Raw genomic sequence first — 27,012 nt, 5'->3', positions numbered from 1 at the left:
CCTTGCTGTTTTAGGATTCTTTAGCTTTTATTGGTGTTATTGGTGTATAATAGAAGGCAGGCTTGGCGCAAACAACAAATCAATAGGCGGATGTTGACCTCGTGGATGGCCCTCATGCCCCTGATCTCTTATTGGAGGCTTTAGAAGTTTGTGTTTTTCCTTCAGAGATACTCCCTTCAGTCTCCTTCAATGACTCTGGTACTTCCTGTCCAGTAAGATATGTCCTTACCCACCTTTCACCTTTCCTCCCCCAGCCCCACTTCATGCTTACGTATTAGCATTTGTATGCCTGCTAGACCATTGCAATCCTTACATCTCCCTCACTCTGTCTTTCTCAATTCTAAAAAAAAAGTTCCCTCCACAGGAAATTCACTCAGATGCGAGTTTATGGCCTCTGAATCCTTTGATCCTCAGAACCTGTAATGCAGTAATCATGTGTGATTGGGGGATGAAGACGAGGGACACAAGCTGAGTGGTAGCAAGAAAGATAAAGGAGAAAGAGGGAGAGAGAGAAGAGGTGGTGCTGATGGACCAGGATAAGTGGAAAGAGCTAGCCTCTAGCCAGGGGTGGATGGCTCCTGAACTTTCGCCATCAATTTCATATAATTCCTGCTGAAGTAGAGCAACCCTGGCCACTCAAGACAGCCAATATACAGAACTGGGGTAGAGTAAAAAGGAGGGGAAAAAAAGAAGCAGACGAGGGGCTAGGGCTTGGCTGATTGGCTTATTACTGGCTAGAAAGTTTATATAAATGAATCCTTTGTCACAGCAATGAGGTGGCGAGTAGACTAAACTGAAAGATCAGTGTCTCTGAGAGGCTTTTACAATGATAGGTATTGTTTTATTGTCCCGGTGATTCAGCCTATGGTAGGAAATTCCCTGACAGTTCCTCCCGTTTCAGACCTTTTTCATAATCTGCGTTTCTTTTTTGGTATGAAACAGCCACCTTTCATGTGTAGAACCTCAAATAAAACAGTAAGTTGCTTTTAAATTTCCAGAAACATGTAGAAATCTACATGTAATTCAACTTTGATTGAAATTAGTAGTTGGATTTCATGCATCTGGTTCACAGTGAAAGGTTTCCTGCAGCACTAGCTTCCTTCATGACTTCATGTCATTGTATTTCATTAAATATCCACCAGTATTTTGGTCCCATATGGTTTTGTTGGATAAATGAGAAAATGTAAATCAGTTCTCTGCAATTCTGTAGTTATTGCTGGTCAGAGTATGTGTACATGCACATTCATGTTAATATTAATGTGCAGTTGGACGATCACAACAGCTGGATATGGAATTTACTTGCCCCATAATGGTGTCTAATCAATATGACAAGACAGCAAAACAAAAATATTAATACTAATAATAATAATTAAATTTGGAAACAGTGCGCACTTTACAATGTAACCCGTGGAATCCAGTAAAAAAAAATCTATAAGAATGCAATAATAATGTGCAGAACGCAAATCAGCCATTCAATCTACACTAGGATAGCACCTTTTGTTCCACACCTGAGCAGAGAATGAGAGTTGGGAGATAGAAGTGGCTCCTGTGGAAACGGTGTGAGTGGCGACCTTTGGAATGGCCCAACTCATGCATAAAGAAGAGCAAGGGGATATGGCCTGGACCACCAGCTTCATGCATTTACATGAGCCACCAGCCCAGGTGACTGAAGTCGTACAACACAGAGGTCGTGCTGCGAGCCCTGCAGGATTGGCAAAGTTGATATGACTTAAAGTCCTGCATGCTTCACAAGTGCCGTGCATACGCCACCTGTGGTAAAAGTTGGATGGAAAGCTGAACAGCATGATTATTATTATTTCTTCTATGACAGGAGGTCACACCTCAGCTTGGGCTGAATAGAGGAAAGAGTAGACTTATATGCCGGAAAATATGTACTAAGTTTCAAATAAGACATGCAACACAATGCATAATAGAAGAAATATATTAAAATCTTCTAAAACCAAAGACTTTATCATATGAATATTGTCAGAGTATTGCAGCTCTTGCAGTGTGTTACAAGGTGTACTTATCAGAGGGACAAATAGAGTGTAAAGGAAATAGCAGTCGGAGAGAGGCCAGTTGGAAGATGCTATTCAGGACTTCTTTGTGATTACAAAGCTTGTGTTCTGGAGTGCAGCCCAGATCCAACTGGATTTAACAGCAGCTGCTCATTTTTAAAGAACATTGTGCTCCTTGGCCCTTAAAGGACAATGCCACATCTAACATGTGTTGCACTAGACCCTGTCACACCCTCTGCCCACAAACCCATACACCCACATTTTCTGTCACATCCTTTCATTGAAATCCCTGGAGTTTTCTTAAAGCCTTGTTACAGCCGAAGGGGACATTGTGTTTTTTCATTTAGTACGCTATGTATTGCGTGTGTTTTTCCCCTTTTATATTCATTTTTTGCAGGTTCTTTGTAGAGGAGAGAGTTTGACCACTCACCAATTTCTCTGTCAAGTGCTCCTTTACAGCAGGAAATGATGGTGAAATTGCAGCTGAGGTCTTCTGTCCATTTTTCTTCTCAACAGTGCTGCTTGTTACGCAGCTTATCATCATTCTACCCACAACCTCTCGGTCTTGTCATCTTTTTAAGTAACTTATTTATCCTACACTTAACAACTTATTTTACCTAAGTGAAGGTGTCATCCTCTGCCTAACTGTCTCTCTGTGACCCTCATTGTCATGTCCACTTGTTGTCTCCACATTTCGATGCAATATTAAGCAATTACCAGGCAGTCATCTCGCTGGCTCTCTGCTCTGCTCGTTTCTAGCCACCACATATTCATAATTGTTGTTCTGCTCACCAAAGATGCCTCCAAACCTGTCATTAGTGGCTTAATTATCATAAGCTAATGTCCCACCAAGACTATGGCCTCACACCGCACCCCTACCTATCCACCTCCCTCCAAATCTTTTTGCAACTACTGTCTTTGTTTGGGCTTTGGTATTTGTTTGGGTTAGATTATTTGCTTTGGCAAGAATGGCACAGTGCAGCAGCTCAGCCTTCTCAGTCCATTGTTGTTTTGGCCAGGGATTTTGGCATTTAGGTTTTCCATATGGAAAAAAAATTCATTTTCTACTCATGACTACTATTTTTACATACATACATACATACATACATAGATCATATAGATCATAGATATTGACATGAGGGAAGATGAATATTCTCAGTTAGCACACAGACTGTTTAAATGATAAAAACTTCTAAAACTTATAACTACTTTGCTTTTGAAAGGAGTTTATGATTCCAACTTGGTTGCCAAACTTATGGGGAATGTTGCACCTCAGCGAGCTGTCAAAGCACCCTGCAGCACGCTTTCTCATCAGTGTCATCATTAATTTGGTATGACATAAAATTATGCTGCCTACTTACATAATCTGACAGGATCTGAGCCACTTAAGTTATTTAAAGAAGTTGTATAAAATACACCCCAAACTTATGCCTGTTATGCAACCAGATGTTGGCTCACTCACAGTAGGGTTAGGGTTATGTACTATACGGTGTGAATATATGCCAACATTTGTATGTCTAAGACCAGCATGGCCTTGAACAACTTAATTGTTATACACTTGACCAACTCTATAACAATTAAGCAACAGAAGAAGTCCACATTTTAAAAGGCTTGTACAGCAGCCCTGCCACTCACACAGTGTGGCAAACTGACGTCAGGTTTCAAGGTGCCCACAGAGCCCACACGTGAATATACACACTTACAGAAACACACACACACACACTACCCACCACTAAACCAGACCTGACTGGTTGACGTTTCTCTATGGTGAGGCACTTCCTTTAATGGCCCCGGCCTCATCTCCTGTCTCCCCTGGAGTTCTCCTGTCTTACCCCAGACACCTCAGGAGCCTGACAAGACAGAGAGAGAGGGGGGGGGACTCAATAAACTTCCACCAGCTGAGATGGGTAAACAGAATTTTTTTTTCCTTTTATGTTTTTTTTTTTCACTCCACCTCTTCTCCTCACAGGCAGGGGATCTTTGGAGCTGTCCTAGGCAATTACTCCTCTCTCTTGTCTGTGCTGTGTCTATCACGGTGGCTCACCACATCAGGGAAACAGCCTGTATTGTACGTTTTTCTATCGAAGACTGGACCCTGAGCTCCAGCATTTAAAATCATTGGCAGGACAAGGACAGTGTGCCAGCCAACATAGTTGAACCTTGAGGAGAAACTTGCCAGAAAGCTTTCTCATCAGCTGAAAAACGTGCTTCAATAAAGTAATTAAAAATCACTCAAACTAAAGAATATCGAAAGTTGATCTTGCAATTTGTCTAAATTTAAAAAAGAAAGATAAATTAATAAGAAAAAAGGACCCATCATTACTCACATCAGGTTTATATGAGATTGCAGATTACTTACATGTCTAATGTTTTGAACTGTACACTTCAACCACAAGGAAGGCAATGGGACTCTGTATAGACATTAGTTGCAGCAACTCAGGCTAGTATCATTATCTTAATAAGCTAAGTACATGCAATGCATAAATCAAATTTTATTCACTCTCAGAAATGCTGGTTTATCGCTGTCCCAGAAAATATGTGACTGCAGCTGTGGTGCGTTTATTTGAAATTTTTATCAGCGAAGTGGTGTGTGAGTTTATAGGGACTGGGTTTGAAATCTGCAACAATAATAATAAGAGATAAAAATTTCAGGGAGCAATTATTTTCTTTAGTCTTCAAAAAACTTTGGTAATAAGTTAATTAACGTTAACACTAGCAACACAAAGGACTCGTAAAAAACTGTGTTTTTCTATAGAATATGTGCCATCTACTTTGCAGACGTTATTTGGAAGCCTCGTGTTCTCTAAATTATAGCAGCCTCTGATGTTTTATGGACAAGACCTTGGTCTCCTTTTTTGCCTGTAATGGAAAGAAAATTATGCCCTAATGCTATATATTATTACCCTGTTCAGCCTAAGGGTAAAAAATTGTTTCCTGCCTAATGCTGGTCCTCTCTTCCTTTATTCTTTTGGCTTTCACGTTTGACAAAACTGTGATCAGAGCTGCTACCTGTGGTGGTTGCTACCATTTGCTACCATTTGTTCTCCAGAATATCTTGGCTGCTATCATTGTCTGGCTCTCTAGTTGCTGTTTAACTCAGTGGTGATGATAGCTTTGTGAGCATGGCCTAATATGGGCTCTGTTCAGAATTGGAGGTGGTGTGGAAAGAATTTGCGAGTCACCAACGGTCAGAACGGTCATTCTGTATGCCAGACTAACGTCCCTGTGACTCTCACATATTTTCATTTTAGCCATTTACCCATTTAGCCACTTTAAATTTACACACAAAAAGAAAGACTCAAAGGCAATTAAATGGAACTACTAGAGCTATGGAAATCCAGCCTGTGTCCTCCTGCTTACAGGACATCCATGCTATCTGCATATACAGCACATATAAAGACACATATAGTACATACAAATTCTCAAGTAAACTGCTTGGTTTACCCTGTGGTTTAACCTGTGGGGTCTTCATATGGCCAGGAAGTTGATCCAGCAAACTAAATTTGCAGTGCACTTTAGTGTCATTCAGACCTTCAGACCATATAATTACGATTACACAGCAGAACAAAACTGCATCCCTCCTAGCTCAATATGCAGGTGATTGACATAAGTAAGACAAAGTAGGACATAACTGCATTATTGCACAATATGACACTAAGTAAACACTGAAGTAAAGCAATAAAGTATATAAAATATATGATCACATAATATCAGCATTGAGAGCTGAATATATGTATTCAGTCAGACCTTGTGTGTGCAAGGCAGCTCTGACAGCCTGGTAGAGTTTGTGTATGTTTGTATTTTAAAATCGTAGAATCTGACGGCCTGTGGGAAGAAGCTCTTGCAGAGCCTGGCAGTCCTGCACCGCATGCTGTGGTAGCGTTTGCCAGAGGACAATAAGCAGTGCTGCAAACTTCTGCCTTACTTTCTATGTCCCTCACTTTTTCAATCTTTCTGTCTCTTTCTGTCCTCCTTTCCTGTGCTGTCACTTCTTCCCTCTGCCCCTCTTCCTTTCTCTCATCTTGGCTTTCAGTCTGTTTCTCTTGGGCTGTATTTTTGGAGATTTGGATGTAAATGTTGCCCTTGGTGGCTAGATGTGCTAGCTGTGGAGAATACCAATGGGACATCTGACATCTTTCCGGGAACAGAGCAGGGGCGTAGGGGTTGAGTGCTGGCCGTATAATAACCATTATTCGGCTGAGATAGCTATCCAGAGAGGGCTATCGGTGCTGGGCCCAGAGACACTGTGATTAGATTTCCCCTGTGTTGCTATTCTTCTCTGCCCCTGGATCACTGTTCCTCTGTCTTGCTTTGTATATTTCTCAATATATTCAACAAGGATACTATTGGTCATAGAATTCAGGAAATGTCACAGCATGCTGCAAGACAGGAAAACTACCAAAATTTCTTAAACTTCTATTTGGTTTGGTTGAAAGATGCACATTTGTATATGTACCATCATCACAAATTACCAACCCTCAACCAGAGACAAGACAGCTGCTAAGAGAAACAGGCTTGTACACTGTTCAGTTGGAACAAAGAATAAAAGTTTACACCTACTGTTATATATTATTTTCAATAGCTGGTGGCTTTGAGCTGCTTTACGTCACAGCATAACCGAGTGCAGAAAAGAAACACAGTGACCTCGTTCGCAACATGAAGAATACAATTTTATGGTCTTGAAAGTACTCTGAGTAACAAGACATTTATGTGGTTCTTGGTAGTCAAGCTTATATGGTCACAGGAATGAAAACCATTCAGACCCAAAATTGTGTTTCAAACTATGGTGCCTATGATGATGTTTGGATTTAGGTCTCAGCCAACTAGTGCTTGACACGTGCATTTTTTGCTCTGAAGTACAAAGAAATGTGTACACATAATTCCCTATTTAGTAAACATATCAACTACTGTATTTGCCATTATGTACATAGAGTACATGGACTATTCATGCACTCATGTTTTATTGTGCAAATAGACTTCCCAAAATACTACAGTTGTACCCCAGCTGTACTGCACACACCTCCCTCTTAACACGACCATTCTTCTCTTGTCTCTAGCTTGGATGCTTGATGTGAACAGTTCTGACTGTCGTGTAGGTGGAAAGAAAATGAAACTTCATTGTCTAAAGTCTGAACAGCTGGGTAGGCCCATTAGTTGTGCATCTATTCAAACCACATTTGTGTGTGAGAAAGAGAGCGTGCCGTCGTTATCCTTCTCTGCCTTCCGCTGTGTTTATCGCGCTCTTTCTGTTTACCTCCTAATCTTAACCTCTGTTTCCTTTTCCCTCTGTCTTGCTCTTCCTTTCTCTTGCTCTCTCTCACTCTGTCTCTCTCCCGGCAGTCCCTCTGTGGTATTAATGCACAGACCTGCTTAAAGCCTGTGTCTCTATGCTGTGGCGCTGGGTAATCAGTTAACCTGATTATGCTGCTGATGAAATTAAATCATTTCAGTAAGTGAAAATAATAATATGAGTAATAGGTGCGGGGGACGGTGGAGCACCCCACGGCATTTGCTGCAGTCCCAGCCAGTCAGGTTTTACCTCTCTCCCTCTCTGTTACTATAGCTCTCTCCACTCTGTGAGATAATTGATGGCTCAGAATAAGCAGCTTTGAAGCCAGTGTGTCAGAGATTTTGACACCAGATGAAAATGGATGACGTGTGTAGTATAAAAATACAAAAATCCACACACAGTATAACATCCAGACCGATTCTCAGAGTCAGTGGTTCAGTTGCCTGTGTAATGTATTTGCTAGAGCAGATCACTTACACACCAGTGTCATATGTAATACTATATAGCTACTTGCGTACAGCATTATGAAAGTCACAGGTTTTACTCTTTATACAGGTTGGAGGATAGAGAAAGGCATTAGCCCTGCCAGGGGTCAGGGTTAAGTGCTCACTGAGTAGAGCATAGATTGCCAGTATTAATCATGGTATTGTAAGGTACATTTGATAACACAGTATTATGTGGTGAATACTGTGTGTAATTATGCCACTATATAGAGGGTATAACATGAAATAGTTCCAAGGTTATACTTTTTCTCACCAGGACCACCCATTCATCAGTATACTGTATGTTCTTTCTGCGCAAGTAACAGTGCCCAGAAAATGTTAAATTTTAATTGCCAAGCCTGTTTCTGTAGAGCTCTAGTAGTCTGGTACAGTTATGACTATGACTACCAGACTTAGATTTGCAAAAAAGAGATGGTTTGGTAGGAAATGAATTACTGGAAATGGGATTAGTCAGGAGAGTTAAATGAGTCTAAAGGACGGACCTTTTAAGAGGGCCACACTTAGCATGATAGAAAGCGGAATGCAACAGCAGGCATGAGTCGGCAGATTAACAGCCGGGCATTGGCTAAGCTGACCAGAGGCTGATTAAAAGCTTTGCACCTGTCACTTGTGTAATGATGTTAAGTGGTGGAGTGAAATTAAAGACAATTATGGATAATGATGGCACTCAAGCCAGCAAAAAAAAAAAAAAAAAAGCCAAAAAGAATGACAGAAATCAAAATCTAGTTAAGGTCAACTAGAGACTTTAGGAGGCTTAGCTTTGGAGCCATGCTGACCAAGCCAGCTGTTGCATGGAGTGGACATGTACTGTTTGCCATCACAGTAACTCTAGGTTATTGTTCTTTCTCCCAGTTAAGGCTGGTCATCGTTACAACAAACAATGATGACTATTCTTTTCTTTGTTCATATTTTAGCTTTAGCGTTTGCCTTGTGATTAAATGAGAATGAATGTGTGTGAAACAAGCAAACAAAAAAAAATCAAAAGTGACATGCTATTTTGAAAATTATTGGCCCTATGCAGGGTGTAAATGTGGCATGTGTCTCTAGGTCTGTACAATGGTTGTTGACCTAAGTGGCAAAGGCTGCTCTCTGCAAAATAAATAGCAGCATTGTCATTGACCAATAGTGCACATGCGTCTATTCTATTTGGCTTGTGAAGATTTGTCAAACAGAGAGCCCCCAGTGCACATCAGAGAAATGCAATTGCTACACCATTATGGGGAACTGGCCCTTTGGGAATTCTAGGATACTATCATCCCGTGTCATTGCTTGCCTTCTCCCCTTCACAGTCAGGCTGGCTAACCCTGAAGTAACACTCCCTCGATGAGTGATCTATTTATTTTTGCATGGCCGCCTTTATCGACAGAGCCTGTAAGCTTCAGGGGGAAAGATTGTATCAGACTCTATTCCTAGGGAAGTAAGTAACCAGCATACATGCCATTTATTCAGGAAAGGCTGCCAGGGCTGTATCAGGTCAGAGCAGCTGTAACGATAGCACAATCTCTCCGTGAATCCACCATCCCTTCTTTTTGTTTACTGCTGTTTTGGTCGGTTTGTTTGTTCACCCACCTTTTCTGGCCTCCCTGGCTCCTTCAGGCAGATTCCTTCTGTCACTTGCCTAATTTCATTAGTCTCAAATCCGTTTACTCTGTGTATGTTTTCAGCTTCATTACTGTAGTCTGTGTAGGCATCTGTCTACTGTTTTCATACCGTGAAGGCAGAGTTAATGTGATGCGAAGCACAGATAGGCCTCGGCAGCCTTGAATACATCAGATGTAACACCAGAGAGCAAGCCAGACCTTTTGCAGATATCCCTCTCTAACAGACAGAGCTGGCTAGAGGGGTATAAGAGTGCAGCACCTTTTATGGCATCTTATACATAGATCATTGATGACACACAAAGGAGGGACTTTGTGAGAACATATTGCTCTGCTTTGTCCTGAAGTTCCTAAAGTGAAGTGCGGGCTTGCCATTCCTTTTCTGAGCTTCAGGGGAAATTGGTATAAAGAGATTATACAGGGGTGATCATTAATAATCGATGGAGAGGATAAAGCACGGAGCCTAAAACAGTGTAAATGCCTGTACTTCTTTGAACCTAGCATTGAAATATTCATCATGCTCGGCTGATGTCAGCCTTAGTTAGAGGTAACCTGTCTGGACTTAGTTTTGAGACCCTGGTTCTTCCTTCTGTTCTCTTGTCTTTTATTTACAGGATTCAATATTTCAAAATGTGAATACATGTGACCTCACCTCTTCTCCACACAATCCTATAGTGCATAAAACAACACAAATTTAGTTTTTTCTTTTGTTTTCTTGGTGACTAAAGAATAATATGACTAAAAAAAATTTACGGATAATGCCATTATATTAATATCAATATCAATATCAATAATCATCATCCTGACAACTTTTCCCAACACAGATAAAATACTGAAAGATCACTTTACTTTCACTGTTTGTACACAGTGGAAAACGTAATATGGAATAGCTTTCCTTTTCTGTTCTTTAAAGGCTGACAGATCAACCCTGCTTTTAGAGTGCAGCTAAAACTGCATCTCAATTTACTGTCCTAATTTCCCTTAATTTAGTGCTCCCCGGGTGTCTACGTCGCCACCATGATGTCTGCAGGGTGGACATGAGGTCATTGGCTCTCCAGATGAATAGTGACCTTTGCTGTGCCACTAGCCTGCCTTTTAGTCAGTCAATCTTCTCAGAGTTGTGATGTGGCCTTGAGCTTCTGATGCATATTACAGCTCAGGGTGCTTCCCCCTCGGCTCTCATCATCTGAGAATGAGTCACTGCTTTGGCTTCAGTCTGGGTAGAGGTCAGGCAGTTTGACCCCATGGGACTAATTGTCCCAAGAGAGCAGGGAGTCTGCATAGAACAATGACCACAGAGCACACTGTCATCACTTAACAGTGAAATGAATGTGCAATCAGGCATGATTATTAGCTCCTAGGGTACCACAGTGTTTGTAAAATTCATGCAAGTACTAGGTGGTGTTCTTCGATTAGTAGTTATAATGACAGTCACAGGGGCTTATATCTTCCTTTTATATCAAAATTCTCGCACCTTTAATGCGACAGCGAAAGCTGACCAATTACATCTCTCAGTTGGTATTCAGTCCTGGGCAGCTGGAGGTTATAGTGTGTCTCAGCCATGTGGTGGTTTTGCAGAGCTCTGTGTTACCTCAAACTGTCGTGAGTGTCATGTACTTCATGGAACATACAGAAATTAGACTCAGAAAACACCAGAATAACCAGGCTTTTCTTCTGGCTTTACTTGTCACTCTTTTGTCTCCCCTACTGGCCTTCTCTTTGCATTTAAAGCCAATTATTTACCACTTGTTATAACAAGAATACGTGCAGGGAGACAGTGTCTTCCGTAACAGCGTTTAAACATGGTTCTTAATGGACAAGTTGATGGTGGGAATGCAGTCTAGTCTGCGAGCATCTGGTTACAGGATGTTTCCTCTATTAGAAAGCCATCTCATTATCTGAGAAAGAAGAAGTCGACACAAGCATCCTGCATGGTTTAGTTGGTCTTAAACCTCTCCCATGCCTCAACACAGGCCCATGGGAGAGCCAGATCCTTAATGAAATGCAGTTTACATATTTATTCAAGCTTTATTTCCTCAATAGGTCGATTCATTTATCTGTCTACTGTACATGGCTGACTATAATGTCACAATTACAAAATGTCTCAGTGGTCAAGAGTAAATTGGGATTAGAAAATCTATAGATAAACCAAAATGTCAAATACGAATACATTGTTTGGCTGTGTGGACAACATGGCAGCGGTGTAATTTTTTGTGTCTTATTTTAGTTGAATCCCTATTGTGTTGTGTCTCAGTGGAAATTTAGGCATAAGGATGACAAGTAACTACTTTGAATGGGAACTTTTTTTAAGTCATAGGTTCTGGCTTTTCAAGTCAGTGGACTCATGTGCCCTCTTTTCCTGTTCTTTTCACAGAGGACCTGCTCCCACCAGGCTTCCCTAACATTGACATGGGCCCTCAGCTGAAGGTGGTGGAGCGCACCCGAACAGCCACCATGCTCTGTGCTGCCAGTGGCAACCCTGACCCAGAAATCACCTGGTACAAAGACTTCCTGCCCATTGACCCCAGTGCAAGTAATGGGCGAATCAAACAGCTACGCTCAGGTAAGGAAAACCCAAAATTATGTTGCTGCCTTTTTCTTCTTACTAGCTTGAGCACTTTTTCTTTCTTTCTTTTTTTTTTTCTCAGGACACATCTAACAATAGCTAATGTGGTTGTTTTTGTGCTTTGCAGCTAATGTGGCTGCAGTGTCCAGTCTTTCCACTTCCCAAATTGTTCAGTCACATGTGGTTTGGTGCGATTGAGAACACTTAGTGAGCTTTTCAGTAGATTCTCATCTTCAGTGTGGAAACACAGAATTGCTCAGTAATGAACAGATCACTCTCTGTAACTTTGCCCTAATGTAAGCTTTTTTAGGAACTATGGTTTGATTTTAGTTTAATGACAACATGGATTTATTGGCATGATCTGATTATGGTTGTATTTGGCCAAGAGACCTAAGAATTCATTCAATCAATAGAAGAGCGTGTGATCCTAGAGAAATGTGTGTTCATCTAACTAAATGTGGTTGTTTATATTTATTTAGTATTTAAATGTCAAATAGCGAGGACAAGGAATATTTCGCATCTTAGATTGAAACATCAGAGGCAAATAATGATATAAAATCAAGCATCAAGCCATTGTACTCTGACCATGTTGTTTTAAGCATAGATCTTTGTCCAGAAGATGTGCTGAAATAACAAATTACATTTAGGAATGTAACATTACTGAATGAGGTCAAACATCCCAGAAGCGTGTCATAGTAGGCAATGAGAGCAACGTCCATGTTCTACTGACACAACTCAGCGGTGGATATGTTGTCTTGTTCCCATTGATTAAACCCCACTGAGAGGCCCAGTAAAGCAAAGTCTAATTATATAGCTAATTAAGTGCAGGCCCTGGAGTGGCCCCGGGCAATAAGGGGTAGATATTTTAGGTCGATGATTTGTCACCATTTGAAAAATCCAATGACTCCTATTTGATTTGTTGCTGCAAACGTAAATCAGGGTAGACACCACTAAATAAAGAGTCTGTTGACATTGAGTTCCTGCCCCAGTTGTGGCCCTCCTGAGTTGTACACTCAAAAGAATCAATTTGTCATCTCATTATTCATGCCTTAGCAAATACAGCAAGTGCACAGTTCTTTAATGATATGTTTCATCTTTAACTTAACTTGATTCACTTCAGTTTTGTAGTAGACCTTTGTCTCTTAAAATTTCAATCCAAAAGCATCTGTCAAAATATTTGACTGTTTGCTCTCTGTGGGATGATGTTGTACAGCTTACTGAGAACTGTGTTTCTTGGTTTATCATGGCCTGGGGATCTCTTCTGGGAATGACAGGTTGTCCAAAGGTGCTTTTGTGAAGGCTGTCAACCGGTGCTTTTGACTTGAGTTTGAGGACAAAGAGCCTCCACAAGGGACTCTCAGGACTATTCAAATTCACTGCACCTCTTCACACATGACAGGCAAAGATTCTCAATAATGATATAATACAGTTTTACCCTACTACAGTAACAATACTAAAATCAGTGTGTCTGATACCTTGCCAAAGAATTATGTAAGAAGTTTTATATTTAGTTTATCTTGTCACATAGATAAACATTTTCACAGATACAATTGTGATGTAAGAGGTGTTCTATTATCCAGTTGTATGTAGCAATAGCAGCATTTGGGTAGTATTGTGGTATCATGCAACAGATTTGTGTTTACCAAATGGAGTATTACTCTATTTCATTTCTGGTAAATTTGGTTACAGCTGGTAGGCTTGTCTTCTCCACCAGTAACTGTTGTTTTAATTGTTTAAAATCATGTGGAGGGCCAGCTCTACTCTAAAAATGGCCTGCCTGTTTTCTAACCTCTGTATCATCTGTCTTTATCTGTTTCATGATTTCTTCAATTGTCTTTGTGTGTCCTGTCTAACTGAAACAGACTGCTGTTTTGTGGTGTCTCTCTCTCTCTCTCTCTCTCTCTCTCTCTCTCTCTCTCTCTCCTTGTGTTTTGTTTATAATTGTGTCTGAAACTCTGATGTGTCTCAGTGCACATGGTAGAGTCTTCAACACAATTCATTTGGCTGTGACACATAACGCAAGTTAAAACCAAAACAAAACAATAAAATGAACCAATTGAATTGATAAAATCCAACTATAAAAGAACAAATTTTACACTTGACACCAAAATGTATGAATTTTACTAAAAAAAAAAAATCTAATTAGAATTTTAAATTGTAAGTAGAATTTATGTTAAGCAAGAAGTTTTATTTGAGACTTCATTACTCCATCTATGATATCTCATGGTAATGAAACCTGCTAAAGCTGGAACACAAAACCCAACCAAACTGTAGTTCCTTTATTTCTTGGGTGGCATTCACTTTAAACCTAAACCTAAAATGAACTATGTTGTTCTTCCCCTTTTTCTATTTACTTTCTTTTCACTTTGTCATTTTCAGAAACCTTTGGTAAGTGTCTTACAAAGCCCAGCAAGCCCACCTACTCTCCTTGAAGCAGATGGCATAATTAAACCACTTTCCAAAATGCATGCATCCACTGTCCTCCCCTTACTCTCGTCCTCATTTGCCAGTTGTTCTTTATGTTCTGTTTCTGTTTCTCCTTATATACTTTTACTTTTATTTCACCCACACTCCTTCTTATGACAACTGTATCTCCCCCCCCCCCCCCCCCCCCCCCCACACTGGAGCTTATAGCAGAAAGGCAAATCAAGGACAAGCAGCACCACGAGCTGGGGAGGGTGTTAGGCATCACTGTCCACTTTTAAGCAGCACAGGTTTTATATATATATGTGGAAGACTTGCTGAGCAAGCCTTTTCACAGCCTACTTCACATTAATGCTCCTAGTAAGACTCTGGATCTGCCCAGTTCAACCACCTTTTTCTGCAATATTTTAGCAAGTTTACTGGACTATTTGGGATCTTGAGTACCTTGAAAGTAGCTGTTGCCTTATTTACTTTTCCCTGACCACAGATTTTATACTGCTGATGCCCCCTGTCACATCTTCTTCTTTCTCTCTGCTGTGTTGTGAGACAACAGGCATCGAGGAAATAATTGGACTCTGTTTGAATCCAAGACAATTATTCCTGTGCAGTCACAGCCTACAGTATTTTAGGCTTCTTGGTAAAATATATAGCAAACAGTTTGCTCCAGCAATATACATGACTGGCATTTTTTTGATATACTCAGATGTAAACGGTTGAACCTCAGCTTTCACAATAACAGCTTCTCTTTCCAAAAATACCCTTGGAGAGTGCAGCAAGTACTGATAGGGTCTGAAAGAATCTTGAGTTCTTTCCAGGTGAAGGCCACTGCAGGACCACTGTATGGCTCAACCCTCCAATCCCACACTTGGCTGGGTCGACCCTCATATTTTCTCAGGAGAACGTTTCCTTTTCTCGCTAAATTGGCTCATATCCCCACTGGCTTACAGATCTCTAGCTAAGGCTCTCTTGCCCATGCTACAGGGCAAGGGCTCAAGTGATAGTTACATTTGGCCACATTTTGTACTCCTCGTGACTTTTTGAACTACTTGCAAAATTATACCCAGCCACTTTAGGCTGGGCATGTTTTACTTACAGTTCAAACTATATGTGTATCGGAGGGCAGAGGAGGAAATTACTTTCCCTTAATACCAAGGCTCTCGTAAGGTAATGTAAGCTTTGGGGCCTCGCCTATTTTCTGTAGTCCTTTCTGCAGGAAAGCTCATTCAGCAGCCAGGCTGGATTTATGCTGATGAGAAAGCTGCTTGCACTCTCAAGCCCCCTAGGCTGCCATCTTCACATGTCCTCACCGCTTCAAGAAGCCTTCTTGAGTCTCCAGGTTTTAGTATTTGTGCTTTTTTGTCGGTGAACAAAGGTAGAAGTTCTTGTGGCAGACCTTCAGTGGGTTGTTTTTTCCGATTCTTTCATTAATCAGATTTCTTCTGACAATTCCTTGAGGCTACCTGTTTACTCTTTTGCTTCTGGGAATTTCTTAACCTTGGGGGGTAACTGTGAAACTGATGGGTCCTCTCCCATAGATAGGTGGTAAAATAGAGACTATTTCACCAACTGTAAAATAGTCCAGGGGTGTTCAAAGCCTTTGTTTGCTAGATAGCTGACTAGCTGTCTGACTAGTTGGCTGACTGCTTCCTTATGTGCCAGACCATGCTGTGCTGGCGGGGCAGTGATATTTGCGTCAGGGTCCCCTGAGGAGCTCCTCTAGAGGTGTGGAGGGAGCCTGACATTTCTCCCCAAGTCCCTGTGGTTGCAGACCCTAGGCCCTCACTGGCCTTGTTATCCAGAACAGATTAACCAGAGGCTGTAGAGACAGTGAGAGGATGCAAAGGAGCGCATAGCCATAAAAATCAAGGTTGTTTTCAATGTTAAGGTTTAAAATCGTGACCTGACATTTGATGGCTCCCTTACTTGCACAGATTTATGCACATTCCAATTTGACTCATCCTGAGTTTAGTTGCACTTAATCTGAAATGTGCAAGAAAACACTCACATTTGTTGACATCAAAGCTGCTCTGCAGGGAGTGGCTAGGACCTCTGCAGATGTGGTAACCACAGCCAAGTTTTTCCTGACACCTGCTGCGACACCAACAGGATCCCAGATGGGTGTCTGTGGTGATGAGAAGGTCAGCCAGACGCCCTCTGGAGGGTGGTCAGACTTTGACACTCAGCCAATCACACAACCCCGTCCGCCTCACACGCAGATGGGCAACATCTCTGGCCAGATTGCCTCTGGCCAGACTACATCCTTCAATAATATTTTTAATATTTTCAGAGAGTTGTTTAACAAAACATCTGGGATGTTCCGCGGAGCAGATAATGCCACATTGATAATGCGAGGAAGTCTGTGGTCTGTTTAGGTATATTTAGGTCACTCTCACCCTAAGCTGATCAACCCCCAGCTGATCAAAGCTTAGAAGGGGAGCTTATGGCCATTAGGTTGCATGTCTGTAATACAGGTGGATTTGTTATTGTAATTGAATACTGGCTGGCCACTGTGGCTCCAGCCTGCCTCGTCAGATCCTTGGCTAAGTTTTAGTTGTATCTCTTCATGCTACTTTATTACTAAATATTAGAAGTTCCAGTGACCTAGGCCCCCATTTCCTCCTTCTTTTTTTTTTTTTGTTGAACTAATGACTTTGAACCCAACTCTGTCTATTACCCTCATCCTCTTTGTTAAGCTCCTATCATTTTGAGTCTCTCTTTTGTAACTCAGTACTTTATAAGGTCCATGTGATGGCCTTCCCTTTTACAAACCTGCTTTATTAACCTTAACCTTACCCTAACCTTAACCTAATGTTGACCTTAACCTCACCTAACCTTTAACTAGTAACCTGTCAACCCCCAACTAAAATTCATCTCAGCTAAAGCAAAATAAACCAGCTTCCTGCAGCCTCTAATCAAACTCTAACTCTATAACAACGTAACCTTCCCAGACCCCTATTGTCTTTTGTCTTGTGTTTACCTATGATTATGTTGTCTCCAAAATCATTGCAGAAATGATTAAAATGCCACTGTTGTTTTGCCTGGTTTTTCAATGATTCTAAACTATTGCTGTGGTAAATGTACTCATAGAGAGCACTCTTTATGGATACTAAATGATGATATTCTTATAGGATGGGTTTACAGAAAACTTGAAAGTAAGAAATATTCAAGAATAAATTAAAATTTTAGAAATCTTTCTGAAATGTCTCATAAAATGTACATACACTGATTACCCTCTTTAATCATACAATGTTGGTATTTGTGGCAGTAAATTAAATTCCCAGGATTTTACAGTATGGTCAGAAATGTTGAACAAGTGCACACTTAAAACATATACTGTACTTATTTGTTTTGAAATGCATATCAAAGCACAGTGCAACACAGTGCACAGCAGCCTTAAAGAAAGGAAATTAATCCACCTAGGTGCATTGCAAACCAGGCAGAACTTCAAACTCAGTGATTGCCTCCTGCCTGCTGGTATCACAAAGGATACCTCTGTATGCAGAGCTGCAACAACAATTGGACCAGAATATATGGAAAATTTCATCCCCACTACATAGCAACCCACACTCCTTAATGTACTGTATAGGATATGGAAATTGCCGGCATCACTTTGCATCTTAAACACCAGGTTCTCTTGATTTTTTATTATTTTTTAACTGGGAGAGGTATTGTTATTTCGTTGGTTCTGCTAGCTGGAAGAAGAAGGGCTGCCATATCTTATTGTGTGCAACTTGCATGAATGCATGCACGCACACAGTGGCCAGACCTGTAGTGTTAGGCTCAATGGGAAGTGTTTACCATTGACCCTCTGCTCTGTGCCTGCAGGCTATCTATGCTAAGTAGGGCACCTCTCCTGGGTTGGCGCCGCCCTGCTGGCACTCTCAAGGGATTGCCAAGGGCATGTTTCTGCCATGAGTCATCCTTAGATTTTGAGAGGGAGACTAAGGCCTCAATTATACTCCCTTGTGGATGCTCGCACAGACAGATGCGGACACCACAGATGCAAAGTTTTTCTTATTATGCTACTTTCTAGTGCGCTTGGAGTCCACGTCCTGGTAGCATAGTGCCACTAAAAATTGGCGGGTCCACTGTTATGCGCACAGAGCCTTGGTACCCCCTCTGATGACAAAATTTACGTCACTCTGACCCTGGTGGACTTTCACACACTCGAAAGAAAAACAAGAGGGAGGAACTGTGGGAAAGACTGAGAAACATGAAAACTCATGAAACAGAGAATAAGGGAGGAATGTTGGAACAGATATAGTAACAGAAGTGAGAGGAGTTAGGGAAAACTGCAAGAAAACAATGAGACAGGAAAAAAAGCCAAGAGCGGAAGGATGGTTTTATGCTTGGCAGAAAAGGGGTTGAAGTTAAGCTGGCTCGCCTACCCACACCCTAAGCTCTGCCTATGAGGGATGCATTTTGCATTGCAGCAACAACTTGGGCTACATTTAAAGCCCACCAGCCACTTACTGGATAAGCTCAATATTTTATTGTCCCTAATGGGACATTTGGCTTACAGTCAGGCATGTAACACAATACAGACTCACAATAAACACAGAATAGAGAAACATACAGCTCCCAGTGAAATTAAACAATGGAAAGAAACAGAAGAGTGAATGATCAGGGAGAAGGGATGAAGCTTGAGGAGAAGAATCTATCTGTCACAGTTAAGCAGGTTTACAACTTGTAGGATAAATAAGAACTTCAGTCTGTTAGATTTAACTTGCGGTTGCCTAAAGGTACAGTCTGAAATTTCAGTTCAGTGGAGACTCCGTTCCTCCCTCGGCAAGTTAATGTGGACACCCAGTATAGAATAGTGATGCCCTAACTGTTTTACTGACCTCTTATTCAAGGTCAATTGGCTGGAAGAGGGCTTATGCCACTGGAGCAATCCATGTCAACTTAAGGTCAAACCTCTCACGCTCAGCCTTATCACCCCAAGTTGCAGCCATGATAAAACGCATGCCAAGACCTCGAGCCTCTTCAGCTCTGCCGATAAAACATTTTGTTTCCTCTCTTAGTAAGTCTAAGGCAAGTGGGAACAAAAGAGAACGATAAGACAATGGAGTGTGCCAGCCATATAGACCTCCCTATTCCTTTGTGATACCAGCAAAGAGAGGTATTATTTTTATTTTTATTTTGTTTTTGTTTTTGTTTTTTTTTTCTATGAAAAAATCCCCATCTCTGTAAGAGATTACCTAATGGTTAATTCCAGTGATCCAACCCAAATAACTCCTCTAACTCTTACTAACATTAACCTTGAACTAAACTGATGTTGTGTCGTTTTTGTTTCTCCTCCAGAGGGTACCCCAATTCGAGGTAAGACATTTAACCACCACAGCAAAAAGGGGGATAAAAAAGACTTTAACTGACACATAACCAGACATAACCGCTCCTAACACCACCCAGCTGACTAAATACGGGGAATACCAAGTGGGCTCCTCTTCAAAAAAAAAAAAAAAAAAAAAAATGACAAACCTTTTTCATTTCCACTAACATTTATATTTCATCTGTTTGTGTTCTGTGTGTTCTGTACATACTGTTTGTTAGCGTGAACATATGTGTTTCACACTCCCATGCCCCATGTCATCAATAATGTGCAGTTCTTCCACCTCTGTGAGCCTTCTGTGTTTGTGCCGTCCTACAATCTCCTCCGCACCATCAGTGTCAGAAAACCACTGAGCAATTCAAATTTTGTTGCCGACTGGTTATGATACAAGATTGGGAAGGTTGAAAGAAGAGGGAGGGATAACGAGGGTTATCGGGAGGCAGTTTGTTTGCTTTGTGCCTCTGACATTTAAGTTGTTTGGACATGGACATGGGGCTGAAGGGTAGGGGATTGGTGATGGCAAGTTGGGGGTAAGCTGCGGTGGCCTTATTTGCTGATAAGTCCAGGCTATTGAATATTGTAAACTGTTGAGTACAATCTTAGTAGCCCCCTTTCTTCCTTCTCCCTCTCTGCTTTGATATCCTCCTCATCTCTATGTGCCGGAGTAATGGCCACATTGTGTATGTTAATGCACCTCCTCACTTTCATGAGCCCTAGCTGGAGGAACCCATGGTTTGTCAGGGAAAAAGTCAGCATAAATTACGTTTGATTTAATTCCCGCCCTCCCTGTTACTCTGCGGCACGGCATCTTATGTATGAAGGCAAAACTAGGGAGGCTGGTGGGTGCAATGGCTGCCTTTTCAAAACATGTGCAGCCTTTGGCCACTGCACAACCGGCTTTTACAATGTAAGAGGATGAACAGGAGGATATCAAGGTGGGAGGGGAATGACAGTGGTAAGGGAGTGTGACTGATGAATTATACAAAATCTTTGTTAAAATAATTCTTCCTCTCTCCTCATTTTTTGTCATTTTCCCCAGACAATTTAACTTTCACTTGCAATTATCCACCAGGCTTTGTCGCTGACACAGTCTCTACCGGTTGATTCAGTGTGTTTGTTGCAAAATGTTTTTGTTCAACAGGCTGAGCAGGTAAGTGAGTATCTCAGTTTGCCATGTATGGCCTCCCCATATTCAAGGGGATGGAATAAATGCTTTTGGTTTCACCATTACAGTGTGGTATGGCAAGGGAGTTATCCCTTTTGACAATAGAGCTCCTGCAGTGAAGTTAAGGTCCTCCACCCTCAACCATTCAACCATTTCACATTTCGCATTGCACGAATTTCTTGACAGTGCCATTTCGTCAGTGAACATCTGAGGTTTTAGACAAAATTCACACCCTTCACTGCATTAATGTCCTCACTCAAGACTGATGTAGACAAACCCAGCCGTCCCCGCATCTCCTTTGTTTGAATAAGAAGGTCTCATAAACCTTATTCTGGCAAACAAAACAGGCATGACCTATGAAATCTGCATTTGCATAATGAGAGAAGCAGCCTGAAAAAGGCCCCCCTCCATGTGACTGCATGCCAACACTGGTTCGCCATCAGGAGTGTATGGCAAGTCACCGTCTTACATAGAGAGAAAATGAACTGAGTAGCTGGAGAGAGACGCAAATATAATTGAGATCAAGGTGTCTGAGAAGGACACATAGTTTGTTTGCATTGGTGCATGTTCCCACTAATGCAGACTTTCATCTACTTTTAGCTGAGTCATTTTACATCACCCATCACCCTGTGAGAGCAGATTCCCAAAATGTAAAATCTGCATTAATTTTGCTTCCATACAAAGCCACCCAGGTGCTGGCCTAGAGGTAAGCGATAGGTATAAAGGTAGCTGGACTCCCTACCTGCTTCATTACTGATTTCATGGGAGCGTTACAAGCCACCAGATGGGCACTGACAACAATGGCATCACACGTGGGGCCCCATGCTGGTGCGATCACAGTATAATGACCTTGGGGTGCTGACAGAGTGTGTGCAAGTGACAGCCAGGATGCGGACAGGAGGGAGAGAGACAGGGAGATAACTCTGAGGTCCAGACTTGGCTACCTTGTGGTCACACTAACTGTCTTATTTGCATGATTATCAGAACTGTGGGTTTACAACGGAAATCTGTACCTTCCCGCGTGCTATCACAAAAGGTGTGTGAATTCAACAATACAGCAACGACTGGAGAGCTCTGAACCAGTTGTTGGCAAATTTGGAAAAGCACCAGCCAGTAAGGTGGGATTCTATTAGGATTTTGTTATTTATGCATGATGCTTGAGACTACAAGTGGGCTGTAAAACGTGTTATTTCCAGTTTGCTTGGTGTTTTCCATTTTTTCAGCCTGACCTCCTCTCTCGATAGCACAGTCCCTCTCCAAACATTAATCTGTGACATATCATATAGTGCTATGATAGTGAATTAAATATTTTTCCTGGTTTATTCGTAAAAATGTTTTTGGAACAATTCCTCCTGAATCATAAGAGTGTGTGTCCTTAAACACTGTAAGTATTGTATCTTGCATTCGTCTGTGCATTTCAGTGAGTTCAGTTCGTGTACTGGCAGTTATTATTTAGAGTTTGTACCCAGGTGCTAATTTTGGCTTTTAATTGCACTGTAATAGAGCTTTAGTGAGCGGGGCTGGTATGAAAGGATAGAGAGGAAACGACAGGAGAGGACATGAGAAATCAGGGACAAATGAGAGACATGAACTAAAAAACAAGAGATAAAATGATGAAAAGAACAGCGTGCAACCAGCAGGCCTGAGTGGGCTGCGGAAGGAGCGAGAGGGAGGGAAAGCAAGAGTGAGACTTGGCCAGCCATTTTGTTGATCGCCTAAACAAATCAATCAAGGCCCGCTGGAGCACACTAATTGAATTACACAAATGGGACTGGCGGCGAGGGGGGGCGCACATGGCGAAGCTGCTACAAAGCAGCGACCAGGGTGGGCAGACCACGGCTTCAGGCACTTTCTGAAATTAATCATCCATGCTGGCCCCTCCTCGCTTTTCTTTTATCCCCTCATCTGTCCTTCTGTTTTTCTGTGCTTGTCTGTCTCTTCAAGTCTTCCTCCCAGCCCTCTCTGATTGTTTTGTTCTTCCTCTCTGTGTGTCTCTCTTTTGTACACTGCACCTCTCAGAAATGAGACTCTATTTCCAGCCCTTTCTTTTTTTTCTAAATCTCAGTTTCTGATTTACCCCATCCTTAAAATCTTTGCTTTCTCCTCTTGTCGTTTTCCTGTCCACAACAAACTGGACTAAAACTAAAATTAGAGAAATATTTGAGTTTATCAGAACTGATGTTTTACTAAAAATGAGGGAATGTCTGTTGTGATATTTGCCAGTCTGCAGCTACAGCAAGGAAATGGTTTAGTTTAAGTGTAGTGAAATATTTCCCCTGCCATTAAATAGATAGGTGGGTAGCCCTGCCTTCATGATAAATCTAAATTTTGGTAAGAAATTATTGAAATCTCAATACACTTCTGGAACAAAGTATCCACATATGCATTCTCTGTACAAGAATGTCTGTCCCAGAATCTGAATCAGGTTAAAAAAAAAAACAGGTATTTGTTGAACTGTGCCCAGGCAGTCTTCTTTGTTATCACACCTTGTCACCTCAGCACTCCTCATCAGACCACTCTGCGGCATGCAGTGCTGTTAACCAGGGCAGCTGTCACGGCTGGGACAAATGTTCCAGACCCACTGCCCATTACAGCCTTCTTTATTGAATGGATGAAGGCAATGAACATGCTGCAAGACAGCCAGGAGTGGGTAGCAGTGGTCATTGGAGACTGTGAGTGTTGGTGGACAGGAAGGGTCACTTTGACTTAGAAGGAAACTAACTGGTCCACATGGAAGTGGTTTCATTATTATCAGTGACTTTATTTGCCTAAATTGGAGCCACTGTTTTTTTTTTTTGGGGGGGGGGGGTGGGGGGTTATCTTAATGGTGCAACATATATCATAAAACAAGACAGAAAGAAAAAAACTCTTTTCTCCCCTGACCCAGAAAAACATGAATTATTAGTCAGCAGGGGTGGTATTTTCTGCGGTTTACTAATGATCAGGGTAGCTTAAGTGGATTGAGAGACTGTCCTGTCCCAGGACAGTCTCCAGTCTTAGGTTCAGTTCTCACAACAACTAGCATAGTGTCCTTCAACATTCATGTGTCATTTTTAAGTGTCCTTGGGCAAGATAAAGTAGCAGGTAAAGTTGTACTCACTCGATAATTGCAGGTCACAAATAATTTGTTTATGAAAGATGAAATATTTCACACAGCGATCACTAGTCGTGTGAAAGAATATTTCAGATAGTTATCGTTTCTGCTGTACCTGCAGTACTGTATTTTATCATATTTTTTTGTCTTTTTTCTGTCTTAAACAGTCAGCAGACACAGTCAGTCTGGGCCTTATTATTCATTACACTACTGTTATGAACTGTTCCTTGTGTTTTCTAATGAAATCAAGCAAAACAAACTGGTCTGGTAGTTATTGCAGTATGTTTGTGATAAGACATTGCCATTAGGCCCCATATAGGACTCACTTCATAAGCACAGTACAGCCCTTTTGTGAGCAACTCTGTAAATGTTTTTTTTTTTCCCCTATTAGGCAAATCTTTATCAGTCAATGCCCGTTCTGTGAACAGACTGGGTCTGTGGTTTTTATTGTTCTTGTGAAAGATAATTTTCAGCATTTATTTCATTCCTTGTCTTTCCTCTTTTCCTGATAAAAGGGAAAAAAAAATGCCAATGGCCATGCACGCTCTGGTGAGCCACAGGCAGTCAGGGTAGACAGAGCACAATTATGCAAAACACAGAGAGTGCAGTCACTTTCAAAAAAGGCTACAGGAAATGGTAGGAAAGAGACACATGCTGGTGACAAGAGTTTTCAAAGGTTGGAGTTTGTTCTGTGTGCACACATGCACATGCATGTTGCTTCTAGAGATAGGATATCAAAGGGGGTTCATTTGGATTTGTATCTTAAAAACCCTTAGAGGTCTATTTTCTTTAAATGTTAATGTTCTCAGGCTTTCATCTGACTGCCTGGTCACCAAAAAAAAAGAAAAGAAAAAAGAAATTTCACTCTCTTATGTGGTTACAGAAATCTTTAATTCAATAAATGGGAGACAGTCATTTAAATTAATTTATTTGCGGTTTACAAAAGACAAAGCTGGGACTTAAAGAAAAGACTGGAAATGGATACAACAGAAATACAACTCACACAGTGCGGCACAACACATATAACACCAGCAGGATATTGCATCTCCACTGTGTGTGAATCTAACGGAGAGAGGAGTATAGAGCATCTCAAAATAGAATGAAGTTGTGATTTCCTCTGTGCTCTCCCTCTTTCTTTCCTTCTCGATTTCTCTCCTTCTCAAGCTCACTCACTGGGCTTCCTTCGACAAACATTTGTTCACACAGATCTAATTTTATCCGGTGTGTACAGTTACATTCAGCAAGATTTTATTGTTGTTGCAATTCATTTTCCAATGAGAATCCAATTTAAAATAAACTGTAACTCACCTGGATTTTCAAAAGTACAAGAAAAATCAAAGAATATTTAAACATAGGGATCTATTTTTTTCCCCTAATTTTTAGACAGAATAACAAAAGGCAATGTCAAGACAGAAAATAAGAAACAATTTCTCCTTCTCTCTCACTGCTACTCTACATTTGTCGTCTCTTGCTTCCTTTGTCTCTGCTTCCCATCTCTCCCTCTTGCTTCTCCTCCTCGCCTTTTTCCTCGCTTTTTTCCTACCCCACTTGTTCTCCCTCTCTCTTGTGTTCTGCAAGCGGAAAAAGTATTTATGTGTTCTTCACAGCTCCACTTTGAAATAATAGCTAGAATATGTAATGAAGCCAGCAGGGGATTGGAAACAATAGATAATACCACCTAGCACGGAGCCTCTACCAGAGCTGGTGGGAACAGATGAAACTCACTCTGTCCCCTCAAAGACTCCTCTATTTCTCTCTCTTTCTTGCTCTCTGTTTTGCCAGGAGGTACAATTCACAGCAGCCAATGTTGGTTTTAATTGGCTCTCACTTAATGTTGGTTAGCTCATTATCTGTCAGCCTTTCAAACATTGGTGGTTGTGTTTTGTTGACCTTCAGATGACATTTGTTGAGTATTATTTTTAGATAGAGACATTTGTATTTGTTGGAAGCATTTGGACCTGCAGACCTTCAGCAGCTGGCAGGCATGGGATAAAAACATATGAAATATAGAATGTTGTTTGTGATTTAACTGTTTCTCAACAAAAAGGGGGCTTTGGCCCAACACAGGCCCTTCAAACATTATTATTTATGAAGCGCTGAAAAAAACTCCACCAACTTCAACTTTAGCCTTCCAAAGATTTTATAATTTAGCTCAGGGACCAAGGCTGTCATGACGAGCCGCTGGCAGAGTTTTCTGGAACCGTCCACCTGGAGTTGAACTTCACACGGTCATTGCTTTTTGGTCTCCCTAGTGTTGAGGCGCTAGGCTTCTGAGCACATTCCAACCCACCTGCCACCAGGCTGGCATTTGCTGTTCCAAGCGCACATCAAACAGATCCAAATCAGATCCCTGCATAAACGCAGAGCGAAGACTCCACCACCTGCACTTTGCAGGTAGACGTTTTCATTTGGTTCATGAGCTATGTTCCAGGAACAGCCTCCTCTGGGGGATGAGGATGATCTGAGATGTAGAGGGAAATGAAGAGAGGAAAAAAATAGAGGAGTATAGATTGTTGTAGCTTCAGGTCTATTTTCTTTTTTTTTTTTTCTTCTTTTAAAGAGTAGATATCTTTGTACTGACTCCAAGGTGTAAAATACTAAAGGTGGAAGCGTGACTAATCTTTATAATTAAGCAGGATCGATGGTCCCATTTGTGGCACAGCTGAAAAGCGTTATTAGACCAATGTTCCAGAGTGGTAGCCTTGTACAACATTGTGTTCACTCCTCTTGCTGATGTGATGGAGTAGGTTATGGTATATTACAAAGCATCCTGGGCAGCGGCTGGCGTATTGATGCTTCCTGGCTAAATGCTAACGAGCGGTGGTGCTGTGTTTGTCAGGGAGGCCTGGGCTGCAATCTGTCTGCTGAGCCAGCCAGAAGCCCTAATGATATCATCAGGAAGTGCCGTCAACAGCGCTCTAACGAGGAGTGATCTGACGCCCGTTGTTTCACCTCCCTCCTCCATCCCCCACAGCCCTTCTCCAGTGTTGTTGCCAAGCATTTAGGTTGAGTTTATTTGCAC

General features: G+C 41.5%; 1 protein-coding gene across 3 annotated transcripts in view; it reads left to right on the top strand.

Moving 5' to 3' along the window:
• ptprsa (protein tyrosine phosphatase receptor type Sa) overlaps window positions 1-27,012 on the top strand; it is a 223,589-nt gene that overhangs the window by 120,407 nt on the left and 76,170 nt on the right. For all 3 annotated transcript variants that reach the window (XM_041039589.1, XM_041039590.1, XM_041039588.1), the window contains one exon: window positions 11,784-11,972. In XM_041039589.1, coding sequence (XP_040895523.1) covers window positions 11,784-11,972 — 189 coding nt within the window. The remainder of the gene's footprint in view (window positions 1-11,783; window positions 11,973-27,012) is intronic.

This window comes from Toxotes jaculatrix, chromosome 6 (assembly GCF_017976425.1).
Source record: "Toxotes jaculatrix isolate fToxJac2 chromosome 6, fToxJac2.pri, whole genome shotgun sequence".
Taxonomy (NCBI): domain Eukaryota; kingdom Metazoa; phylum Chordata; class Actinopteri; family Toxotidae; genus Toxotes; species Toxotes jaculatrix.
Note: the sequence above shows the minus strand (reverse complement) of the source record. Positions and strands in the feature narration are given on the sequence as shown.